General features: G+C 38.3%; 3 protein-coding genes across 11 annotated transcripts; all 3 read right to left on the bottom strand.

Annotated features, from left to right (window-relative positions):
- Window positions 1–214: 214 nt before the first annotated feature.
- On the bottom strand, window positions 215–3749 carry LOC131316542 (short-chain dehydrogenase TIC 32, chloroplastic-like). Of its 9 annotated transcripts, XR_009197166.1 has the most exons (6): window positions 3693–3730; window positions 2137–2521; window positions 1813–2054; window positions 1119–1202; window positions 637–680; window positions 215–527 (listed from the first exon to the last, which is right to left on the bottom strand). XR_009197166.1 is itself a non-coding variant. In XM_058345950.1 (3 exons), the coding sequence occupies exons 1-3, from the start codon at window positions 1243–1245 to the stop codon at window positions 411–413; spliced, it is 288 nt and encodes a 95-aa protein (XP_058201933.1). In that variant the 5' UTR covers window positions 1246–1802; the 3' UTR covers window positions 215–410. The 9 variants fall into 9 exon arrangements, 1 of the variants encoding a protein (XP_058201933.1); XR_009197164.1 differs by having other exon boundaries at window positions 215–680; window positions 3693–3742; XR_009197165.1 differs by lacking the exon at window positions 1119–1202.
- Window positions 3750–8021: 4272 nt separating this feature from the next.
- LOC131317589 (aquaporin PIP1-3-like) lies at window positions 8022–9069 on the bottom strand. The gene is made up of 3 exons (XM_058347126.1): window positions 9055–9069; window positions 8656–8790; window positions 8022–8312 (listed from the first exon to the last, which is right to left on the bottom strand). Exons 1-3 carry the CDS (start codon window positions 9067–9069, stop codon window positions 8217–8219), a joined length of 246 nt encoding a protein of 81 aa, XP_058203109.1. The 3' UTR covers window positions 8022–8216.
- Window positions 9070–9563: 494 nt separating this feature from the next.
- LOC131317588 (anaphase-promoting complex subunit 5-like) lies at window positions 9564–18221 on the bottom strand. Its single transcript, XM_058347125.1, has 6 exons — window positions 18153–18221; window positions 17278–17334; window positions 16842–16900; window positions 12812–12950; window positions 10852–11100; window positions 9564–10270 (listed from the first exon to the last, which is right to left on the bottom strand). Exons 1-6 carry the CDS (start codon window positions 18219–18221, stop codon window positions 9980–9982), a joined length of 864 nt encoding a protein of 287 aa, XP_058203108.1. The 3' UTR covers window positions 9564–9979.
- Window positions 18222–19857: the final 1636 nt, after the last annotated feature.

The raw sequence follows: 19857 nt of genomic DNA, 5'->3' as shown, positions 1-19857 counted from the left end.
GAGGGAATTGTGATTCACAATTCCCTAGGGGATGGCTAATCTCCCATTTTAGGTAAAACAACCCATGGTACTAATAGTCCAAGACCATTTCATTCATTGACCACAGGCCTAAATACAGACAATTCGCAAACATAACTAACACCTCCACACCAAAGCCACATGCGGAGACAATGAAAATACGCGACAAAGAGAAGGAAAGAGTGCGAAAAAGACATGTGGAAATGGTAAGCTTCAATATAAGCTGTGTGATATTCAAGCTAACAAATGCAAATGCTAAACAGTTCCAATTACTAAAGGGTTTCATACACAAAAACTCAGGCAAGTTTCACACTGGCAGTGCAGAGATCATTTTCAACAAAGGCATCACTTGGGATCCGTCAAGCTCCAACTGAAATCCCACAACTTCTTCGCTAGTTCTTTGTCCTTTGCCAAAGTGCTATGTTTTCATATATTACTGTTGGAAAATACTCCCCGCTCAACCCCTTAACTTGCGGATGCAATGCTATGTAGCATGTGGTTGCTGCTCCCTAAAACCATGAGGAATGGAAGCAAATATGCTAAAACATCCAAAGTACTTTTGTCTTCTTTCTCAAGAAAATCTCTTCTGAACCATTACATCGCAGAGAGAGAACAAACCTGTGGAACGCTTTTCACAAAATATTTACCAATGTTCATCAAGCCTGCAGATAGAAACCAAAGCATCAATATAGCCCAAACAAAAACTGAAAATACTATTGAGTACAAAGTGAAACTTATGAGCCAATTTCTTCAAGTACGTGTGCCAGTTTTGAAATACAAAACAACGCGGGACAATAAAAAATGCTGCTACCATTTTTTTTTTCTAGCAAAAATACAATTTACATCTCCTACTCAATTTCAGATCCTTGTGGCAGGTTACTCGATGTTTAATAAACTTCCAAAAATCATCTCTTCGACACTGCCCCTTACAATTAGCTAGTGCTTATAATCCCTCTCTTTCCATTCTTGTGGTACATATGCTCTTTCTAACGGCATTAGATAGATGTATTCAGATCCGAGAAATCCAACAACTATGTATAAAACAATCCTTCAGACGAAGGTACGTCAAGTGATCAAGTCCTAAGGTATAGAGGCTTTACCACGAAAAGTGTTGTGGTGACAAAAAAGACTTGTGTTAATGATTCCAGGATAAGTGAATTGGCAGTTATCTCCACTCCTTCTTCCTGGTAATTGTAAAAACGAAACAACCCAAACACACCATGTCATATTCTTTGCGACATATTACCAGGAAAAGAATTGAATAATGAAGCTTTTACGAAGTAATCATCTCTACTTCTTAGAATTACTAGGTTCATTCAATAACTGGGCTAGTGATTTCCACACTCTCTTTTTTTGATAAATGCACCCCTTTTTTGTCCTTTACTGAAACTTTTATGTGTGATTTGTTTCACTAAAAGACAAGAAGTGAAGTGCATTTATCAAAAAAAGGCGTGTGGAAATCATTTCATCTCTAAATTGTATGATTCAGACTAGGCTATTCTTTGTAAGCTTGAGATAATTTCATAGCAAAGCCTCAAGGGATATTCATGTTATCTGTTGGGATCCAAAAACAACAGAAAAAATTTAAAGCTTTTTGTCCTCATAGCAACTTCTTGGGTAGTTGAGTACCAGAATATATTGATTACCGTTAAGCGCTTTGCCAATGCGTTGGCATGCAATATGTTAGCAAGCTTTGATTTTCCATATGCATATACGATGTGATAACAGAAAAGGACCAAACGTAAATCAAGGAAATAAGTTTGTCTCCAGTGAACTTCAGGAAATCTAAAATACCTCAAATTTTTAAAGGCCAGGGTTGACAGGACTAAACTGTCCCTCTCAGTCAAACACTATGCAGTCTCTGAAGAGCATCAGATTTGCGTCCCGATCTGTTATCTTGGGAGAAAACTGAAGGACTTGTTGACTTCTGAAAGTTCTTAGCCATGCCGTACAGAAAGCACCATCAATTATCATTGTAGAGTTTTCATTGCTAAACTCACGAAACACATCAGAACTCAGCCTCAGTAACTCAGTTCCTGCAAATAATAGTAATGGAACAGTAGATTTCTGTAAAAACAACATTTAAGGAGAATAAATTACAAAAGAAAATAAACCCACTTGCTTGATCCTTGCCAGTCTCCACAATGTCACTCGTAAAGCATAAACATCCAATGAAGCAGAAGTTTAGAATAACTCTCCCGACAACATTCTTAGGTATGTCAAGACCTTGTTCGCGGTTTCCCTTCCATGAACATTCCCACAAGCTCACTTGAATCCATTGCAATCCACACATCACACGTTTAAGTATTTAGTGCCACAGTATGATCTCTAATCAAGTAAGGAACGCTGTGTTCTCTAAATGCGTTTAAATGGACCACATTCCAATCCACAAACACCGCACTGGAGTGGACAAACATATGTATTCAAACATCGACCCAATCCTATAATAGATCTCTCTGCATGAACGTGCATGCTACGAACATTTCATTACAGCCTACAACAGCTGCAAAGCAGAACAAGTTAAAGCAAAGAACCTTATTCCACTGACCTTAAATTAGCTTAACTCTTGTGCAACCATATACTAATGAGACTGGCAAGAGAAAAAAACAGTATAACAATGAATCCAACTATGGTTTGGATTTTGAGGAGCCTTTTCACTATATTGGTGTTTAAGACAACATAAATCGAAAATAAGAGTAGCTGAAATGAGAAAGTTGAGATGGAGGAATGGTGTTAGAAGAAATTATAGCATACAAAACAAGTCCTATGGGATTTAGCTAGACGTGGCCATGGGCGGAGGGATGTTGAGACAAGTGGGGTCAACTGCTCCAATTTTTCACTAGGGCTTTGTATACTTTACAATTTACACCCAAAGTCTACTTATTTGACCCCACTTTTAATTTTTAAATTGCCCCAGCCATAATGGAGTTCTGGTACTTAGAAAACAGAGGGTCGTAAAAAGAAACTCCTTACCCAGGCTTTCCCACAGGAATCCCCAAACTTTGTTCGTCTAAAAATAAAGAAACCCCCAATCTTCGCTTGTTCTTATCGGGGAACAAGGACTCACTTACCAATCGCCATGGATAATCCACCGATTAGCAGAGGTAAGAACTCCTTATTTCTCTCTCTCTCTCGGCACAACCGAAACAATACTAGAGCTTAACCTTGCACTAGAGTAATGTTAGTAATCGAATGTGTGATGAATGGATGCATGTTATTAGTCGTTGTGTCTATAGAGAGAGATTTTTGATAGGATTACAGACGAGACTATCATGCATCATTTCCAAAGTACTAAAAAGTCGTAAGGGTTAATTGAAAGCAAAGTGAACTCTCGTGTTTCTATCCCAATATACGAGAATAAGAACACCAGCCAATCAGCCCAAACGCAAACGAATGAGAGAGTCGTAAGACAATGACGAAGATGATTTGAACAAATTTAGCACTCTGAACCCTAGACGTGCCAGTTAGAGAAGCAAGAATGAGTATGTTCATTTATGCTTTCAGTAATTAACTGTAACCAAGTTTCCAATTGCTGCTATTGCCAATAGTTTTCAGCATTTACACTTAAAACAAGAAGATTCGAACGAATTCAATTCAAAAGAATGAGAAAGTGGCAAAGACCACTGAACAAATTCAACACCCTAGATATGCCAGAGAGAGAGAGAGAGACGAACCTTGCGCTGCTGTGAAGTCGATGTCGGGTGAGATTGGCGAAAAATTTTGTGAAATACGGCTGTGTTTCCCCAACCCCAACACCAGTAAAAAGGCGTGGTTACGGAAGACGCTTTTCGCTCTTTCGTGTTTTACCCGGGTCTGGACGCTACAAATTACACTTGGCCGCGTATAATTACACTTGGCCGCTTGTAATTACAGATGGCCGCGAAATATTGAAAGCGTGATCACTTTTACACGTTTCTTTTTAATTTGCAACGCTCTTGGACGCGAGTAATTACATTTGGCCGCATCTAATTACGCATGGCCGCCTGGAAGTACATTTGGCCGCGAATTATTGAAGGCGTGATCACTGTACACGATTCTTTTGTGATTTACTAGTCCCTTGGCAGCCGGGAATTACATTTGGCCACTTATAATTATACTTGACCGTGTTAAATTACAGTTGGCCGCACTTTATTGAACACGTTATCCATGTGAATGATTCTTTTGTGTTTTACATGCCACTTGACAACGAAAAATTACACGTGGTTGCAAGAAATTACTCCTGGCCACGAAGTTCTACCACTCTCTTGAAAATTTGGGGTGAGTCGCTGAGTTTACATTATATATATTTTTTTATATTTTATTTTCTTACATGTAAGTTTTGATTTTCAGATTGATCAATCGTCTCGATGAGAAAAATCTAAAAATAAAAAATGATGGTGAAAGCCAAGAAATAATTTCACTAAAGAGGAAAAAATCTCAAACAATTAATATTTTTTATCTACAATATAACGTTATATGAATGTTTTTCAACTTCGGTCTTTTTTTTTTTTATTCCTCTTATTGGGATTAACAATTAATTCTAAAAATTTCAACGAAAAGCTAATAGTGAGGCCTTGTTCCTCTAAGAGTTTTAGTGGCTTCTTGAACTTTTTGAGTTTTGTTTTTTCCAAAAAAAAATTGCCTCAATCTTTCATGGATTATTGTTTTGTCTTTGTCAAGACGAATTGGAAAACTAAAAAATTACAAATTTTTGAATTTTATCTTGGGTATTTCCAAAAATGTTAGAGTAAAAGTACTTTTTAACTTTTCTTATTCCACTCGTCCAGACGAATCAATAACCCACAAGAATTTGGCGTAAAACTAAAAAATGAAAAAAGATTTAATTAAGGACAAAACTCAAGGTGGGCAAAACTTCGGACCAAAAAACACCCAAAAAAAAAAAAAAAGACAATTTTCGATCAGGGTAAGGGGATTTTTTCCACTTCGGTTTGGACCGAACAGATCAAATTTTTGTTCGGTCTCGGTTACCTAGAAATTTCTCTGGACCGAACCGAACCAAAATTATATGGACCGACTAGTACCGAACCAACAATATATTTTATATATTTTACATTAATCTGGTTCGTTCATCTATTTTGTGTTTAATCTTGACCATCCATCACAAAATTTCGTGCAGATTGAAATCCCCACCCGGACCGATCCCACCCCGAACCGAACCAAACTTAACTCCGGTCGGGATCAATCCTGGATATAATTACCTCGAACCGAATCAGCCCTCAAACATTTCACCCCAAACCAACCGAACCCGAACCAAAATCACCCTAACTCATAATTATTTGTTAAAAAGTTAGGGTGGATGAGATGTTAGAAATCCTAGGATGTTTTTCCAAATTTGAATTCACCGTCTATTTAGTTTTCTAATTACTTGGATTATTTTAGATAACTCAAACTCTATTTTTCTGATTTAAGTTAGGAATTGACTTGAAAGTAACGAAACTTAACCCATTGATCCCCTTCGAGTACCATACCTGGACTCATGGAATTTAACTACTAATCTTTTGTTAAAACAGAAAACCTGTTAGCCATTCGGAACGGTTCAAAGGACACCCTAAAAAAACACCTAAAAAAACACCCATAATCTCAATCTCATAGTTCCCGATAAAATTTTTATGATCCGAACCATTCAATGTGTGCAGAATGTGATTTTAAGGGTGCCCGCGAGAAATTAGCAAAAAAAATGACCGGGAAAGGTTTGATTTGAGCAGTTTTTATTTGAACTGTTCAATAAAAAACTGTTCGAAACTGTTCGGATCAAGTCCTTCCCGGTCATTTTTTTTGCTGATTTCTCATGGGTACCCTTAAAATCACGTTCTGATCACATTGAGCGGCTCAGATCATCAAAATTTGATCGGGAGCTATGAGGTGTTTTTTTAGGTGTTTTTTTTGGTGTTCCCGGAACCGCCCCATTAACCATTAAGATTATTGTTTTATGCCGTTTTTACACCACCATTGTCCAGATGGTTTTCTATGTTGTGATTTCATCTTCTTCTTTTCTAGCAATATTGCTCTATTGTCAATTTTGACGCGGATCAAAAAAGAAAATTTATTTGCGCACTTGAAATTACAATGTACAATAAGGCGTTATGAGAAGTATAGCTTCTAAAAGTAAGGCACCCAACACCTCAACTCTTTCTTTCGAGAATATCTATTAGTGGTGTATGATCTAGTCTACTTCTAAGGCAAGGAGAAGCAGTGCCACCAAGCGGCACAATCAGACAGTATATGTGTGGGGAGATACCGAGCACCTCCCAATTGGAACCCCCACCTCCCAAATGGAAGTATGGGGGAGATACCAACCGACCTACTTGGTTGCAAACATTGCCACCAAGCAGCAAAAGCAGACATACCCGCTAAGGAGCTGTATATGTGCGGGGAGATACCGAGCTCCTCTCAATTTGAACCCTCACCTCCCAAATGGAAGTATGGGGGAGATACCAACCGACCTATTTGGTCGCAATGCCATATCTATGCCGAAGAGCTATATGAACTTCGTTGCTCGAAAGAGCTTGTGACAGGACTCAACACCTGTTGTTTCTTTACGACATACTGGAAAGAGGATCTTCTTGCTCTTGAGGATTTTTCAAGTGCTATCATATGTTATCTAAAAGAAGTTGCAGCTTCTTTCCTATGCTCCAATTGCCCCAGTGCTTCAAATACGATAGCCATCAAATAGAAAGCTTCTGCCGCCAACTCATGATACTATAAATTAAAAATGTTGTCATCTCACCAATGATAACCGTATCTCAATAAAGAATCCCATAAGAAGGGATTAAATTGGAAAATTTTGCACAGAAAACAAAGGCAGTCCACAGTCTGCGTAGGAAAGGTTGACTAAGTTGGATTTGAACATTTTGAAAGATATCTTAGTAAGGAACTATATGAAATGAAAAAGTTGTAACTTTTAAGCTGGATATATCGAGAAAAATTGAAGGGGTTATGATTAGTGAAGGTGATACACTGCCAAGTAGAATTTCCTGATAACTAAGCACTTGAAAGCAACACATAATGATTTTGTTGCTGTTGAAACTCAACGCCCCAACGGTGGACAAATGGAGGAGTCAGTGTTGGGGGGGTGAGGCTGCCGGTTGGGTCAAAGAGAGATCATTTACATTGTAACTAGGAAATTCCCAAGAAATTTCTCTGTTGTGCCCGACCTCAACTGGTTTGACCTCTAGATTCTCTTGTTCCTTGTTTCTTTTATGCCAAGCATCTCACACACACACTCATCAATAAAAATCCATTCATTTGCTAGACCTCCATTCATTGCATCTCGACGATGGCTGCACTGATGGGGAACCGACCGCCACGCAGCGCCCATTTTCGATTTATGCATCGAAAATTCGAGCCGTTCAATAATTTAAACACAAATATCGAGTGGTCCTAAGAAAAACCAGTTCAATTGAATAAGTGCAGATGTTTGATTCAATCTTCCTATTTTTTATTCAAATTACACGAGTGGGCCCCGCGTGCCGATCGATTCCCTATCGGTGCAGCCAGAGTCGGTGGCTTTAGCATAAAATTAAACAGAGGAACATTATTGTATAACTCCGTAATAAAAATTATAATAGACAGATTGACCAATTTTTTAAGACAGAGGAACAACTCATGTTTTTTATTATATAAATGGAATAGACAATATTTATGATAAATGGATTGGTTTGGTTGTCTTGAAACTAAGTTGTTGGAGAGAAAAAGAGAGCAAGAAAGTTTTGAGACCCCTACCTCTGACTTCCTCAGTATGAAAAGTTCTCTATTTTGTCATGCAAAACACAAAATTTTTACAAGAATTAATATGTCCACTAATTTTTTTTCACAAATTTTTTTCGGAAAATTTTAATATAAATCATGAGCTATCTTCATTCCATACGGAACAATTGCTTCGGCTTTAATGGCTTTAATTGGGCTCCTAGTAAGTGGACGGTGGGATTAAACCCCAGGATTAGTCAAGATGCACGTAAATTGACCCGAGCACCTGAGTTATCAATTTTTACAGTACGACAGCATGAAAGTAACTAGTAGCTTAAACTAGTTTCATTCATAAGCCGCCACAGGCTTACATACAGATAATTTACAAACACAATCAACACCTGAGAACCAAGTCCACATCAAGATAACAACAGAACACAACAACAAAGTGAAGGAAAAAAGGGTGAAAAAACGAGACAAGTTGGATGATAAACAAAGATGCAGCAAACTGATTAGGCCCTGGATGTGAAAGGAAGGGCTCTGACAACAATCTGGTGGTAAAGGGCAGCCAGAGCAGCTCCAATGAAGGGTCCTACCCAGAAGATCCACTGTAATCGCAGACACATCAGAAACATTAGATTAGTGTTTTTTTTATCGGCAAAAGCCAGTATTATTAGAATAATTAGATTACACTTTGGAGGAGGAGTTGAACTCCTAAACTCCTTTTTCTTAGCACTAAAGCCCCCGAGGCCATTGGGCCAAAACCCTCTTGGCAACATTAGATTAATGTTATTAATGCGAGTAATATCGTTATAATCGTGTTAAAAAGGTGATGAATAATCTCCTATTAACCGAACTGAAAACAATAATCTCATTTGTGATGTCATAATGATATATTGATGTTTAATCTGGTTCGAAAGTAAAATGAGAAAACAGAGAAATCATATTTACGTGGTCATCCCATGCATGGTCTCTGTTGAAGGCGATGGCAGCTCCAAGACTCCTGGCCGGATTTATGCCTGTTCCTGTGATGGGGATGGTGGTCAAATGAACCGAGAACACCGCAAACCCAATGGGGAGAGGAGCCTAAATCTGCAACTCCAGATAATTAAAGCACGTATCGGCAACCAACAACAATTTACGCATGCCCAGTTTTTGGAACAGGTAAAAATTAAAGAATTGCTAAAGTTATAAATGTGCAACAATAAAATAAAATAAAAAGCACAACCTCAAGCATCTAAAAAGGGAAGCAACCCAGGACTTCGTGAGCAATTATAAAATGTATCAGAGCCAAAACTTGGGATGTGAATTATCTGAACAGCTATGCAAAAAAATATAATTGAAAAGAACTTTGTCTTCACCCATTTAGGTAATATCAGAAGGGTGAAGAAAAAAGCAAAATGCCAGCATCATGTTTCACAGTTCACACTGTCAATAGTAAAACTATCCAGCTTAGAAGCAAGTGGAACCTGATGATAATTACTTGCTCCTAAACGGCTTTGCACCACGTATTAGGCGGCTGATGAGCAAAGGAAAATAAAGTTGGACTTGTCTAACACTGGAGCTGAACTAAACCTCAAACTTCAAAGCATCATAAAGTTTATATAGAGCAGTAATTAAAGTTCATTCCCGTTCTTTTTAAATCTTGTACGCTAAACATGGCGGCATGATTTTATAATCTGAACACTCAGCTAAGTTGCCCGCCACCCAAAAAGTTGATGCTTTTTCAATTTGTTTGGGCGGAGGGCACGATCTAAACCAAACGGAACCGAGGCTTGGGTCCCAATCAATTGGGGTCAGCTACATGCATCTTGTTTTTCCATTGAGCTCTATCTAGGGCTACCTCTTCACTTAGATTTAGTAAGCACAAGTCCAACTCACGGTATCCAAAGTCAGTTTAGGCCTTCCTCTTTCCCCTAGCCTGACTATCCACTAATATCATGTCACTCTTCTTGACTACAACGTCTACAGGTCTACATATATACAAACCACCTTAATCTATTTTCTAATCAACTTATCATGGAGGACACGATTCTCAACCACTAAATTTTAACGACAACCGAGTTTCACAAATTAGGGTCCACAATCAAAGAATTTTTCCCCACCTTTCCTCTCACTGACATGCAGCAACTACCTTCAGCGTATGATAAACTTGCTTCAAAATCTAGTTTGGTTCAGCATGTATGATACTGAATCTACGAGTCCGTAGAGGAAGATACCGCACATGATTATTCTTTTTTAAAGCCTTTTAAAAAAACTAAGAAGTTTTGCAAGCCTAAAGGACATTATGAAAGATACCTTCCATACATCTCCCATGCAGTTGCACTAAGTACGATGAACCTAGTACTTGCAGCACAGACCCAGGAATAGAACTTGGTAGCGCACAGAAATGAAGAGCATCAGATTTACTTCCCGATCCGTTATCTTGGGAGAAAACTGAAACTGAAGGACTTGTTGACTTCTGAAAGTTCTTAAGCCTTGCCGCACAGAAAGCACCATCCATTATCATTGTAGAGTCTTCACTGCTAAACTCACTAAACACATCAGAAAAACTCAGCCTCAGTTCCTGCAATAATCATAAAAAGAGAGCATAGGCATTTGCACATTCTGCAAATAATAGTAATGGAACAGTTTAGATTTCTGTAAAAACAACATTTAAGGAGAATAAATTACAAAAGAAAACAAACCCTCTTGCTTGATCCTTGCCAGTCTCCACAATGTCACTCGTAAAGCATAAACATCTAATGAAGCAGAAGTTTAGAATAACTCTCCCGACAACATTCTTAGGTATGTCAAGACCTTGTTCGGGGTTTCCCTTCCATGAACATTCCCACAAGCTCACTTGAATCCATTGCAATTCACACATCACGCGTTTAAGTATTTAGTGCCACAAAATTATCTCTAATCAAGTAAGGAACGCTGTGTTCTCTAAATGCGTTTAAATGGACCACATTCCAATCCACAAACACAGCACTGGAGTGGACATACATATGTATTCAAACATCGACCCAATCCTTTAATAGATCTCTCTACATGAACGTGCATGCTACGAACATTTCATTACAGCCTACAACAGCTGTCAAGCAGAAGTGCAGCAAAGGATTTTCCCCAATAAAAATTATCCAAAGCAGTTATCAAAATTCGTACCATGAGATAAAATTTAGCCATTGAAACATGATTCCAAGCCACAAGCCTTTTCAACTTTAAACTTTCTGCACCCTTTAGGGACCTTCTCAATAGCACAAGCAATTGTTGCTGAATTGACAGAAAAGTCCCAATAGGAGTCCCAGGTGAGTTCGATGTTCCAAGAATTCCGGAAGTGACTGAGATGCCTACTTCAGACAACAGGTTGCAGATAGCAGCTAATGTATAAGCAAGGCAGGTATCATTATTATGCTGCACAAGAAGCAAAATGAGAAAAATTAAGCAAAAAAAATAAGTACACCATTAGGCCACAATAGTTGACAAAGGAAAATGGTACATGTAAGAGCCTCCAAGAATATGTTGCAGTTCACCAAATCGGGGGTTAGAGCGTTAGAGGGGAGGAAGTTTGACTAGTTGCCTCGTATAATACATGATGATGCATGGCAATTCTAAAATAGAATCCAAATCTATTTCCAAAAGAACGCCCAAAGGACATCATTTTCTGACATGGTTGCAATGGAAACAAATATTTGGTCATTGAAATATGATTCTATGAACAGACACCAAACAAACAAACAAGTTGTTTAATAAGTAGGCTAAGTAGTCCAGTGAATTAACAGTACATTTCCTTGCATGAATTTACAAGTTCTTGTTTTATTAACATGAAATTACAATATCAACAAAAATGTAGCTGAAAATTCCTTTGTGCATAATAACAAGAAAAAACTACAGGGGTCAGTTCTTGTACATATTCAACAGACAGAAATATGATGCTGTCACATATACCCTCTTAGACGGCGGGAACAGTGGGTGCTGTCACTTTTTCCCTTTTACACGTCTGAAAGGAGCCACGCATAGCTAATAGTCAAATACCCAGATTTCATAGACCAAACACGCGGCTTATTAAAAACGATGCGCAAATTTGCCTCGAATTATGGGTAAATGACTAAATGCACCACACCGCGTCCTCAGCGCGCATGGGTCAGCCCAAACACACGAGCTGTCTGACTAAGGGCATCACTATCACTTTTACTGGTGCTGCAGCAAAAAGCAAATTGCCAGAAGTCACTAATAGCCCAGCGAAATCACATATTGGAACGCACGTTCTTAAACATGGCACGCCCACATTAGGAAGCAGTGTATTTAGTGATCCAGAAAATTTTCCTCTTCATCTGCTGAATATTTTTCCTACTGGACGAAAATAAAACGTATTGAACTAAAAAATAGAGCTTTGATAGTACATATAAAAAAGAGAGTTTGTCAAAATGCTTATAGAAATACGTTCCCACTCTCTTGAGAAAAATAATACTCTATCTATTTGATAAGTACATTCCTGCATTGTTATCTATAAAAGTCTACCCCTACCATACCAAAATTTAAGGCATATGGCATACTGTGTTCTCGTTCTCGTTCCCATTCCAAGTATTGGGACGATTCACGTTCCAAGTATCATAGAGCAAAACAAGATAGAAGTTAAAGCAAAGAACAAGTTAAAGCAAAGAACCTTATTCTACTGACCTTAGCTTAGCTTAACTCTTGTGCAACCATATACTAATGAAACTGGCAAGAGAAAAAAACAGTATAACAATGAATCCAACTATGTTTTGGATTTTGAGGAGCCTTTTCACTATATTGGTGTTTAAGACAACATAAATCGAAAATAAGAGCAGCTGAAATGAGAAAGTTGAGATGGAGGAATGGTGTTACAAGAAATTATAGCATACAAAACAAGTCCTATGGGATTTAGCTAGACGTGGCCATGGGCGGAGGGATGTTGAGACAAGTGGGGTCACCTGCTCCAATTGCTGCTATTGCCAATAGTTTTCAGCATTTACACTTAAAACAAGAAGATTCGAACGAATTCAATTCAAAAGAATGAGAAAGTGGCAAGACAATGACAAAGACCATTCGAACAAATTCAACACCCTAGATATGCCAGAGAGAGAGAGAGAGAGAGACGAACCTTGCGCTGCTGTGAAGTCGATGTCGGGAGAGATTGGCGAAGAATTTTGTGAAAAACGGTTGTGTTTCCCCAACCCCAACACCAGTAAATAGGCGTGGTTACGGAACACGCTTTTAGCTCTTTCTGTTTTACCTTGCTCCTGGCCGTGACAAATTACACTTGGCCGCATATAATTACGTTTGGCCGCTTGTAATTACCTATGGCCGCGAAATATTGAACACGTGATCGTTGTACACGTTTCATTAGTGATTTACAATGATCATGGCCGCGAGTAATTACATTTGGTCGCATCTAACTAAACATGGACGCGTTTAATTACATTTGGCCGCTAAATATTGAAGGTGTGATCACTATACACGATTCTTTAGTGATTTACAAGTTCCTTGGCCGCGAGGAATTATACTTGGCCGCCTATAATTACATTTGACCGCTTGGAAGTACAGATGGCCGCACTTTATTGAACTCGTGATCCATGGGCACTATTTTCTTGTGTTTTACATGCCTCTTGGCCGTAAAAAATACCACGTGGCCGCAAGAAATTACTCCCGGCCGCAAAGTTCTACCAATCTCTTGAGTATTTTGGGTGAGTCGCTGAGTTTAAATTTTTTTTTATATTTTTTTTTTCTTACATTTAAGTTTTGATTTTCGGATTGATCATTCATGATGAGAGAAGTCTAAAAATAAAAAAAGATGATGAAAACAAAGAAATAATTTCACTAAAGAGGAAAAAATCTCAAACAATTAATATTTTTTTATCTACAATGTCGTCTTATATGAACGATTTCAACTTCGGTCCTCTTTTTTTATTCCTCTTGCCAGGATGAACAATTAATTCCAAAAATTTCAACGAAAAGCTAATAGTGAGGCCTTGTTCCTCTAAGAGTTTTAGTGGCTTCTTGAACTTTTCTAGTTTTTTTTTTTTCAAAAAAAAATTTGCTTCAATCTTTCATGGATTATTGTTTCGTCTTTGTCGAGACGAATTGAAAAACTAAAAAATTACGAATTTTTTAATTTTATCTTGGGTATTTCCAAAAATGTTAGAGTAAAAGTACTTTTTAACTTTTCTTATTCCACTCGTCGAGACGAATCAATAACCCACAAAAATTTGACACAAAACTAAAAAATGAAAAAAGATTTAATTAAGGACAAAACTCAAAGAGGGCAAAACTTCGGACCCCAAAAAAAAAAAAAAAACTGACGATTTTCGGTCTGGGTAAGGGGGTTTTTCCCACTTTGGTTTGGACCGAACCGATCAAATTTTTTGTTCAGTCTCGGTTAACTAGAAATGTATCCGAACCGAACCAAAATTATATGGACCGACTAGTACCGAACCAACTATACATTTTATATGTTTTACATTAATCTGGTCTGTTCATCTATTTTGTGTTTAATCTTGACTGTCCATCAAAAAATTTCGTGCAGACTAAAATCCCCAACCGGACCGATCCCACCCCGAACCGAATCGAACTTAACACCGGTCAGGATCGGTCCTAGGTATGATTACCTCGAACCGAATCGACCCTCAAACATTTCACCCCAAACCAACCGAACCCGAACCAAAATCACCCCTACTCATAATTATTTGGTTACAAAGTAAGGGTGGATGAGAAGTTTGAAATCCTAGGATGTTTTTCCAAATTTGAATTCACCGTCTATTTAGTTTTCTAATTACTTGAATTATTTTAGATAACTCGAACTCTATTTTTCTGAATTAAGTTAGGAATTGACTTGAAAGTAACGAAACTTAACCCATTGATCCCCTTCGAGTACCATACCTTTCGAGTACCATACCTAGACTCGTGGACTTTAAACACTAATCTTTTGTTAAAACTTAAAACAGAAAACCTAGTAACCATTAAGATTATTGTTTTATGCTATTTTTACACCACCATTGTCCAGATGGTTTTCTATGTTGTGATTTCATCTTCTTCTTTTCTATCAATATTGCTCTATTGTCAATTTTGACGCGGATCAAAAAAGAAAATTTATTTGCGCACTTGAAATTACAATGGACAACAAGGCGTTATGAGAAGTATAGCTTCTAAAAGTAAGGCACCCAACACCTTAACTCTTTCTTTCGAGAACATCTATTAGTGGTGCGTGATCTAGTCTATTTCTAAGGCAAGGAGAAGCAGTGCCACCAAGCAGCACAATCAGACATACCCGCAAAGGAGGTGTGGGGAGATGCTGAGCACCGCCCAATTCGAACCCCCACCTCCCAAATGGAAGTATGGGGGAGATACCAATTGACCTACTTGGTCGCAAACATTGCCACCAAGCAGCATAAGCAGACATACCCCGCAAAGGAGGTGTATATGTGTGGGGAGATACCGAGCACCTCTCAATTTGAACCCTCACCTCCCAAATGGAAGTATGGGGGAGATACCAACCGACCTACTTGGTCGCAATGGCATATCTATGCCGGAGTGCTATATGAACTTCGTTGCTCGAAAGAGCTTGTTACAGGACTCAACACCTATTGTTTCTTTACGACAATAATTTACTGTTGTGTACTGTTGTAAGGAGTATAATTGGTGTGTTTACTATTGGTGTAAAATAGTAGGAAAGTCTGCATAGCATGCATGATATAGTCCTTCCTTTATGGGTAGTAAATGTTGTGCATAGTAAAGTCTATGTCAAGTTTGTACAATAGATATGTCAAAGTCTTGTAGCAGTAAATCCTAATTATATGGAGTACTATTACAAGGATGAAATTAGTCAAGCAAGTTAATGTTAGTACGTAAGCCATGATGTAAACTATAGTGTTTGTACTCTCTCCTTACGCCTATAAAATGAGAGTTCTGCCCTGTGTAATATTCAGGCCAGTTCAAGTTAATGAAAGCCAGTGTTTTCCTAATATATATTGTTTCTTATATTCACTCTCTTTGATCCTAACCTACTTTGAGTTTGTACCCACTTCGTGTCTGTAAACTTGGTATCAGAGCCATGTCTTCCATTCTAGCTTAAACCCTCTTCTGAGAACTTCTTTTCCAAAACTATTTCAAATCTTTTCTAAAAGAAAAAATTGAAGTGTATGCTCTGTAGTTGCCTTTTAAGGATCCTTCACATCAGAAACTTCATTAACTATTTTGGTTAAAAAAAAATTTGTATCAGTGGGTTAAAAGTACTTTGAGACTTTGTGTTGTTGAGTGGTGTGTCTCGGTTTATCTACCCTAGTATACAGAATTTTATTAATCAAAATTGGTTAAAGATTTTACACTGCAAAAGAAAAGATTTGTTGTGTGAGGAAAAGAAGAACCCAGATTTTTACTTTAAGAAATGAGTCATCTGTATTCCACCTACTCCTCTGCTACGTCTTCCTTAGTCCCTTCACTATCTTCCACCAGTAGAAATTCCTCCACCTCTTCTTCTAACCTTGAATACTTGTATGAGTTTGAATACCTTCCTGATTATAGTAAGCTTCCTCTTACTGATCTCTCTTTTCTAAATCCCTATAATACTTTTGTCAGACCACAAACTTCTGTAAAAAAGACCGTCACCCAACTTTTCTCCACAAAACGCCGAACGTCCATAAAAGAATATGTTCAAGCCTCTAAGTTTAATCAATGCTTCATAGCAGCTACAGAAGCTGAACAACTTTTACCTTTAGAAATCTCGGTTGATTTGCCTCGCCTTTGGCAACAACAAGGATTTACCTATCTTCACTTTGGAGTAATCAGATTGGTTGTTACTTTCCATGGCAGGAAAGGTTTACCTGTGACTTCCAAACTTGCTATGGTAGATACCAGGTTTCTACAGTATTAGCACGCATGCATTGCTACTATCCAAACCACGTTAAATGCTGGAACTGTGATTTTTACCTTCTACCCCAATTTCAACATGTCATTAGCAGATCCTCATCTGCTATCCACTTTGAAGGTCCAAGTTCAAATTGGTGGTGCCTCCCAAATTTTCACCACATATGCAGCAATCCTTCACTACCAAATGGCCTATCGCCTTCAAAACCATACCTTTGACATGTCATTACCGTCCTTCACCAATGAAGCCATTTTCTTAACTGTCAACGCACCTCACCAAGCTTCCTATGTCCATGTTCCACGACAGATTTCTCGTCCTGAGCTTCTCAAGCTTCTCCCAGAGTATTGGGTTACAGCTTATGAAAAAAATCAAAACAAGCCCATACCTGTCCAATCCTCAAATCCAACTTTCATTTCAAAACCTGATGGTACAGTGGAGATTTCTTTCCCAAAAGAAACCTCTGCCTCATCCTCCACCCATCCTGTCATTTTTCCCTCAAAAATTAACATGTTTGTGGATGGTTTTAGGCCTGGCCCTCCAATTAAATATTTTGATCCCAGTGGCCTTCCAGTCTTCTATTTCAAAAATTCAGAAATAGGTCATTGTTATTTTGATGCCTGTGACTGTGATGAGTGTCTAAAAGAGTCTCCTAGAAGATGATGAGGACTTTGAAGATCCATGTCCATGTTCCATATGTCCTTCATTACCTCCCACTCCTTGTAAATCTCTACCTCCTCCTCAACCTCCCTCTGATGATGGTTCTTCTGCTCAACCGAGTGGATGTCTTATGTTCACCTCATCTTTTTCCTGGACTGAAGCAGATTTTCCTCCTTTGGAATTTCATAGTTTCCAAGAAAGGACGACCCATCGGCATAAAATTCCAGATTCTACTACCATTCTCCCTGATGGTAGTACCAAAGTAGTTTCAGCAGCAGAAGCAGCAATAAATTGGCAGTCAGCAAATTCCCTAACTCAAAACAAAATTCTTCAGAGAATTGCTAACTCCCAGCAAAATTTGGAGAATGTTGTCCATAAGAAGTTATCAACTTTGGAACTTCTTATCAGAGATTTGCAGCAAAAAATTCAAAATGTTCACCAGGAACTTCTCCAAATGGCATATGCCAACCAAGCATTTTCAGCAGCTTTTTCTCAAAAGGATGCTGAAATGAAGCATCTAAAAAACCAGTTTCATTCACTTCAAGCTCAGCAGTATTCTCAGCGAAAAAGCCCATTTGACATGTTCACATCTTCCTCTCAACAAAGTTTGTTTGGGTATCTTCAAATGTCTCAACCCTTACCTATAAATCCTACCTCAGAATTTGGTGAGTCAAGCTCCATCTTTGGGAGCTCATCAACCTTCCTTCCTCCACCAAAAAGACCATCTCCACCAAAACTTCCTTTCCCAAAGCCCCAGATAAAACATATCCAACCTCCAACAATTCCGTCTCCACCATCTACATCTACTCCAACTACCTCTACTCCTTCCAAACCATCTGACCCAAATTCAAAGTCACCCCAGTTAATGGTTCAGCCAACATCGATCTAACCCTTCCAAAAATCCAATCTCCACTCTCCTACATACCTTAGCCACTATACCAAAAGCCCCATCTCCCGAACCAACCATTGAGTCTGAATCGGATACTGAATCCATTGACTCGATGCCTATTCCTCATGTTTTCATGATGAATCTAAAAAAAACTCCAGAGGAACATGTTGATGATCCTATTATTAAAGAAGGTCTTGAGTTTGATACACCTCCAGAAATTTCCACTTTTGATTTCTTTTCACATTTCAATATCCATACCTAAGGTTTCTCCTTTGATAACATTCTCCCATTAAAATGGTTGGATAAACTTTATGAAATTCATGCTTGATGTATTGCTATTATGCTCTCTCCGAATGCTACACTAAGTATTGTTATTACTAAGTGTACAGCAAAATTCATTGGTCGTCTACGTCAATGGTACTTAGCTCTTGGTGAATATCAACAGCTACAGCTTAAATAGCTGCCAACTCTTGATCAATTTATCTTAGTCCTGCATACTGAGTTTCTTGGAGACCATAATAACACAAAAGAGTTCGTTCGAGAGGAATATCTCAGCATGAAGTGTTGTTCATTCAAACGAAAAAATCTGGAAATTCATTATGACCGTATGTCTCAGAGATTTTATCTTCTCAACGGCATGGATGATGTCAATCTCAAGCAAGCCTTTCTCAATTCCCTTCCTGAACCATTGGGAAATGAGACAACAAGGTTACTTCAGACAAAAGGATTGACGCTGAATGCAACATCTCTTGGTGGTATTTACCAGCACTTTTTGATTGCCTTAGAAAAATTGTGCAATCACCAGAAATTCTTCAGAACTCTTGAAGAACAGGAAAAACTTCTTGGTAAAACATGTGACCGGCCCGACTTATCCATAAAGTGCAAAGACAAGAAGTGCACTTGCCGCCCTTCATATCGGAAGTCCAAACACTTTCAGAAATGGAAGTTCCAATCTCTTGGCAAGTTTTCAAAGTTTCCAAAATTTGGCAAGTTCTCACGCCGAAAAAAATGGAAATTTTTCAAAAAGAAGAAGTTCAGAGGGCAGCGAAAGTCTAATTGCTGCTACATATGCGGAAAGAATGGGCACTATGCAAAACAGTGTCAAAATAAAGCAGCAAGGGACAAAATGATGAGCTCTTTAGCTCTCATTGATGATGATCTTGAAGATGCTGATGTCGAATCTCTGTTTTCTATCGACAATGAAGCAACAGATAAAGCGGTCCTAGCATTTACCTTTGATGATTCAGACGATTCATCAGAATCAGGTGACTTTTCTGATGATCCTGACTCATTCCCCTATGAAGTTCAAACAATTGGGTTCTCCAACATCATGCTAGCTAAACCTTTAGCCAAGGTCAAAATTTTGCTTGGAAAATATGAGAAACGCATACCAGTTATTGCTTTCTTTGATACTAGTGCAGCAGCCTCCATTCTTAACCCAGCAATCCTTCCCTGGTCCTACTGGCAATCGTGCTTTAGACCCTTTACAGCGGCCAATGGAGAAACTTTTGTCATCACTTTAATCAGTAAACCTATTACCATTCAACTTTTCCCAGGATACACCATAAAACACCAAGTTTATAGTTCTGATCTCCCAGGAAAAGATTTATTATTAGGTTTTGATATTCTCCAAAATCTCAGCAAAGTCTATTGGCTCAAAAAAGGTTTAAAATACAAAAACTACCTGTTACCCTGGACCTCCCAACCAAATCTCTTTTTCATCGAAAATTTCTCCTCCATC

The sequence above is a fragment of the Rhododendron vialii genome, chromosome 2a (genome assembly GCF_030253575.1).
Source record: "Rhododendron vialii isolate Sample 1 chromosome 2a, ASM3025357v1".
NCBI classification, from domain to species: Eukaryota; Viridiplantae; Streptophyta; class Magnoliopsida; order Ericales; family Ericaceae; genus Rhododendron; species Rhododendron vialii.
This window is presented reverse-complemented; position numbering and strand designations above follow the sequence as displayed.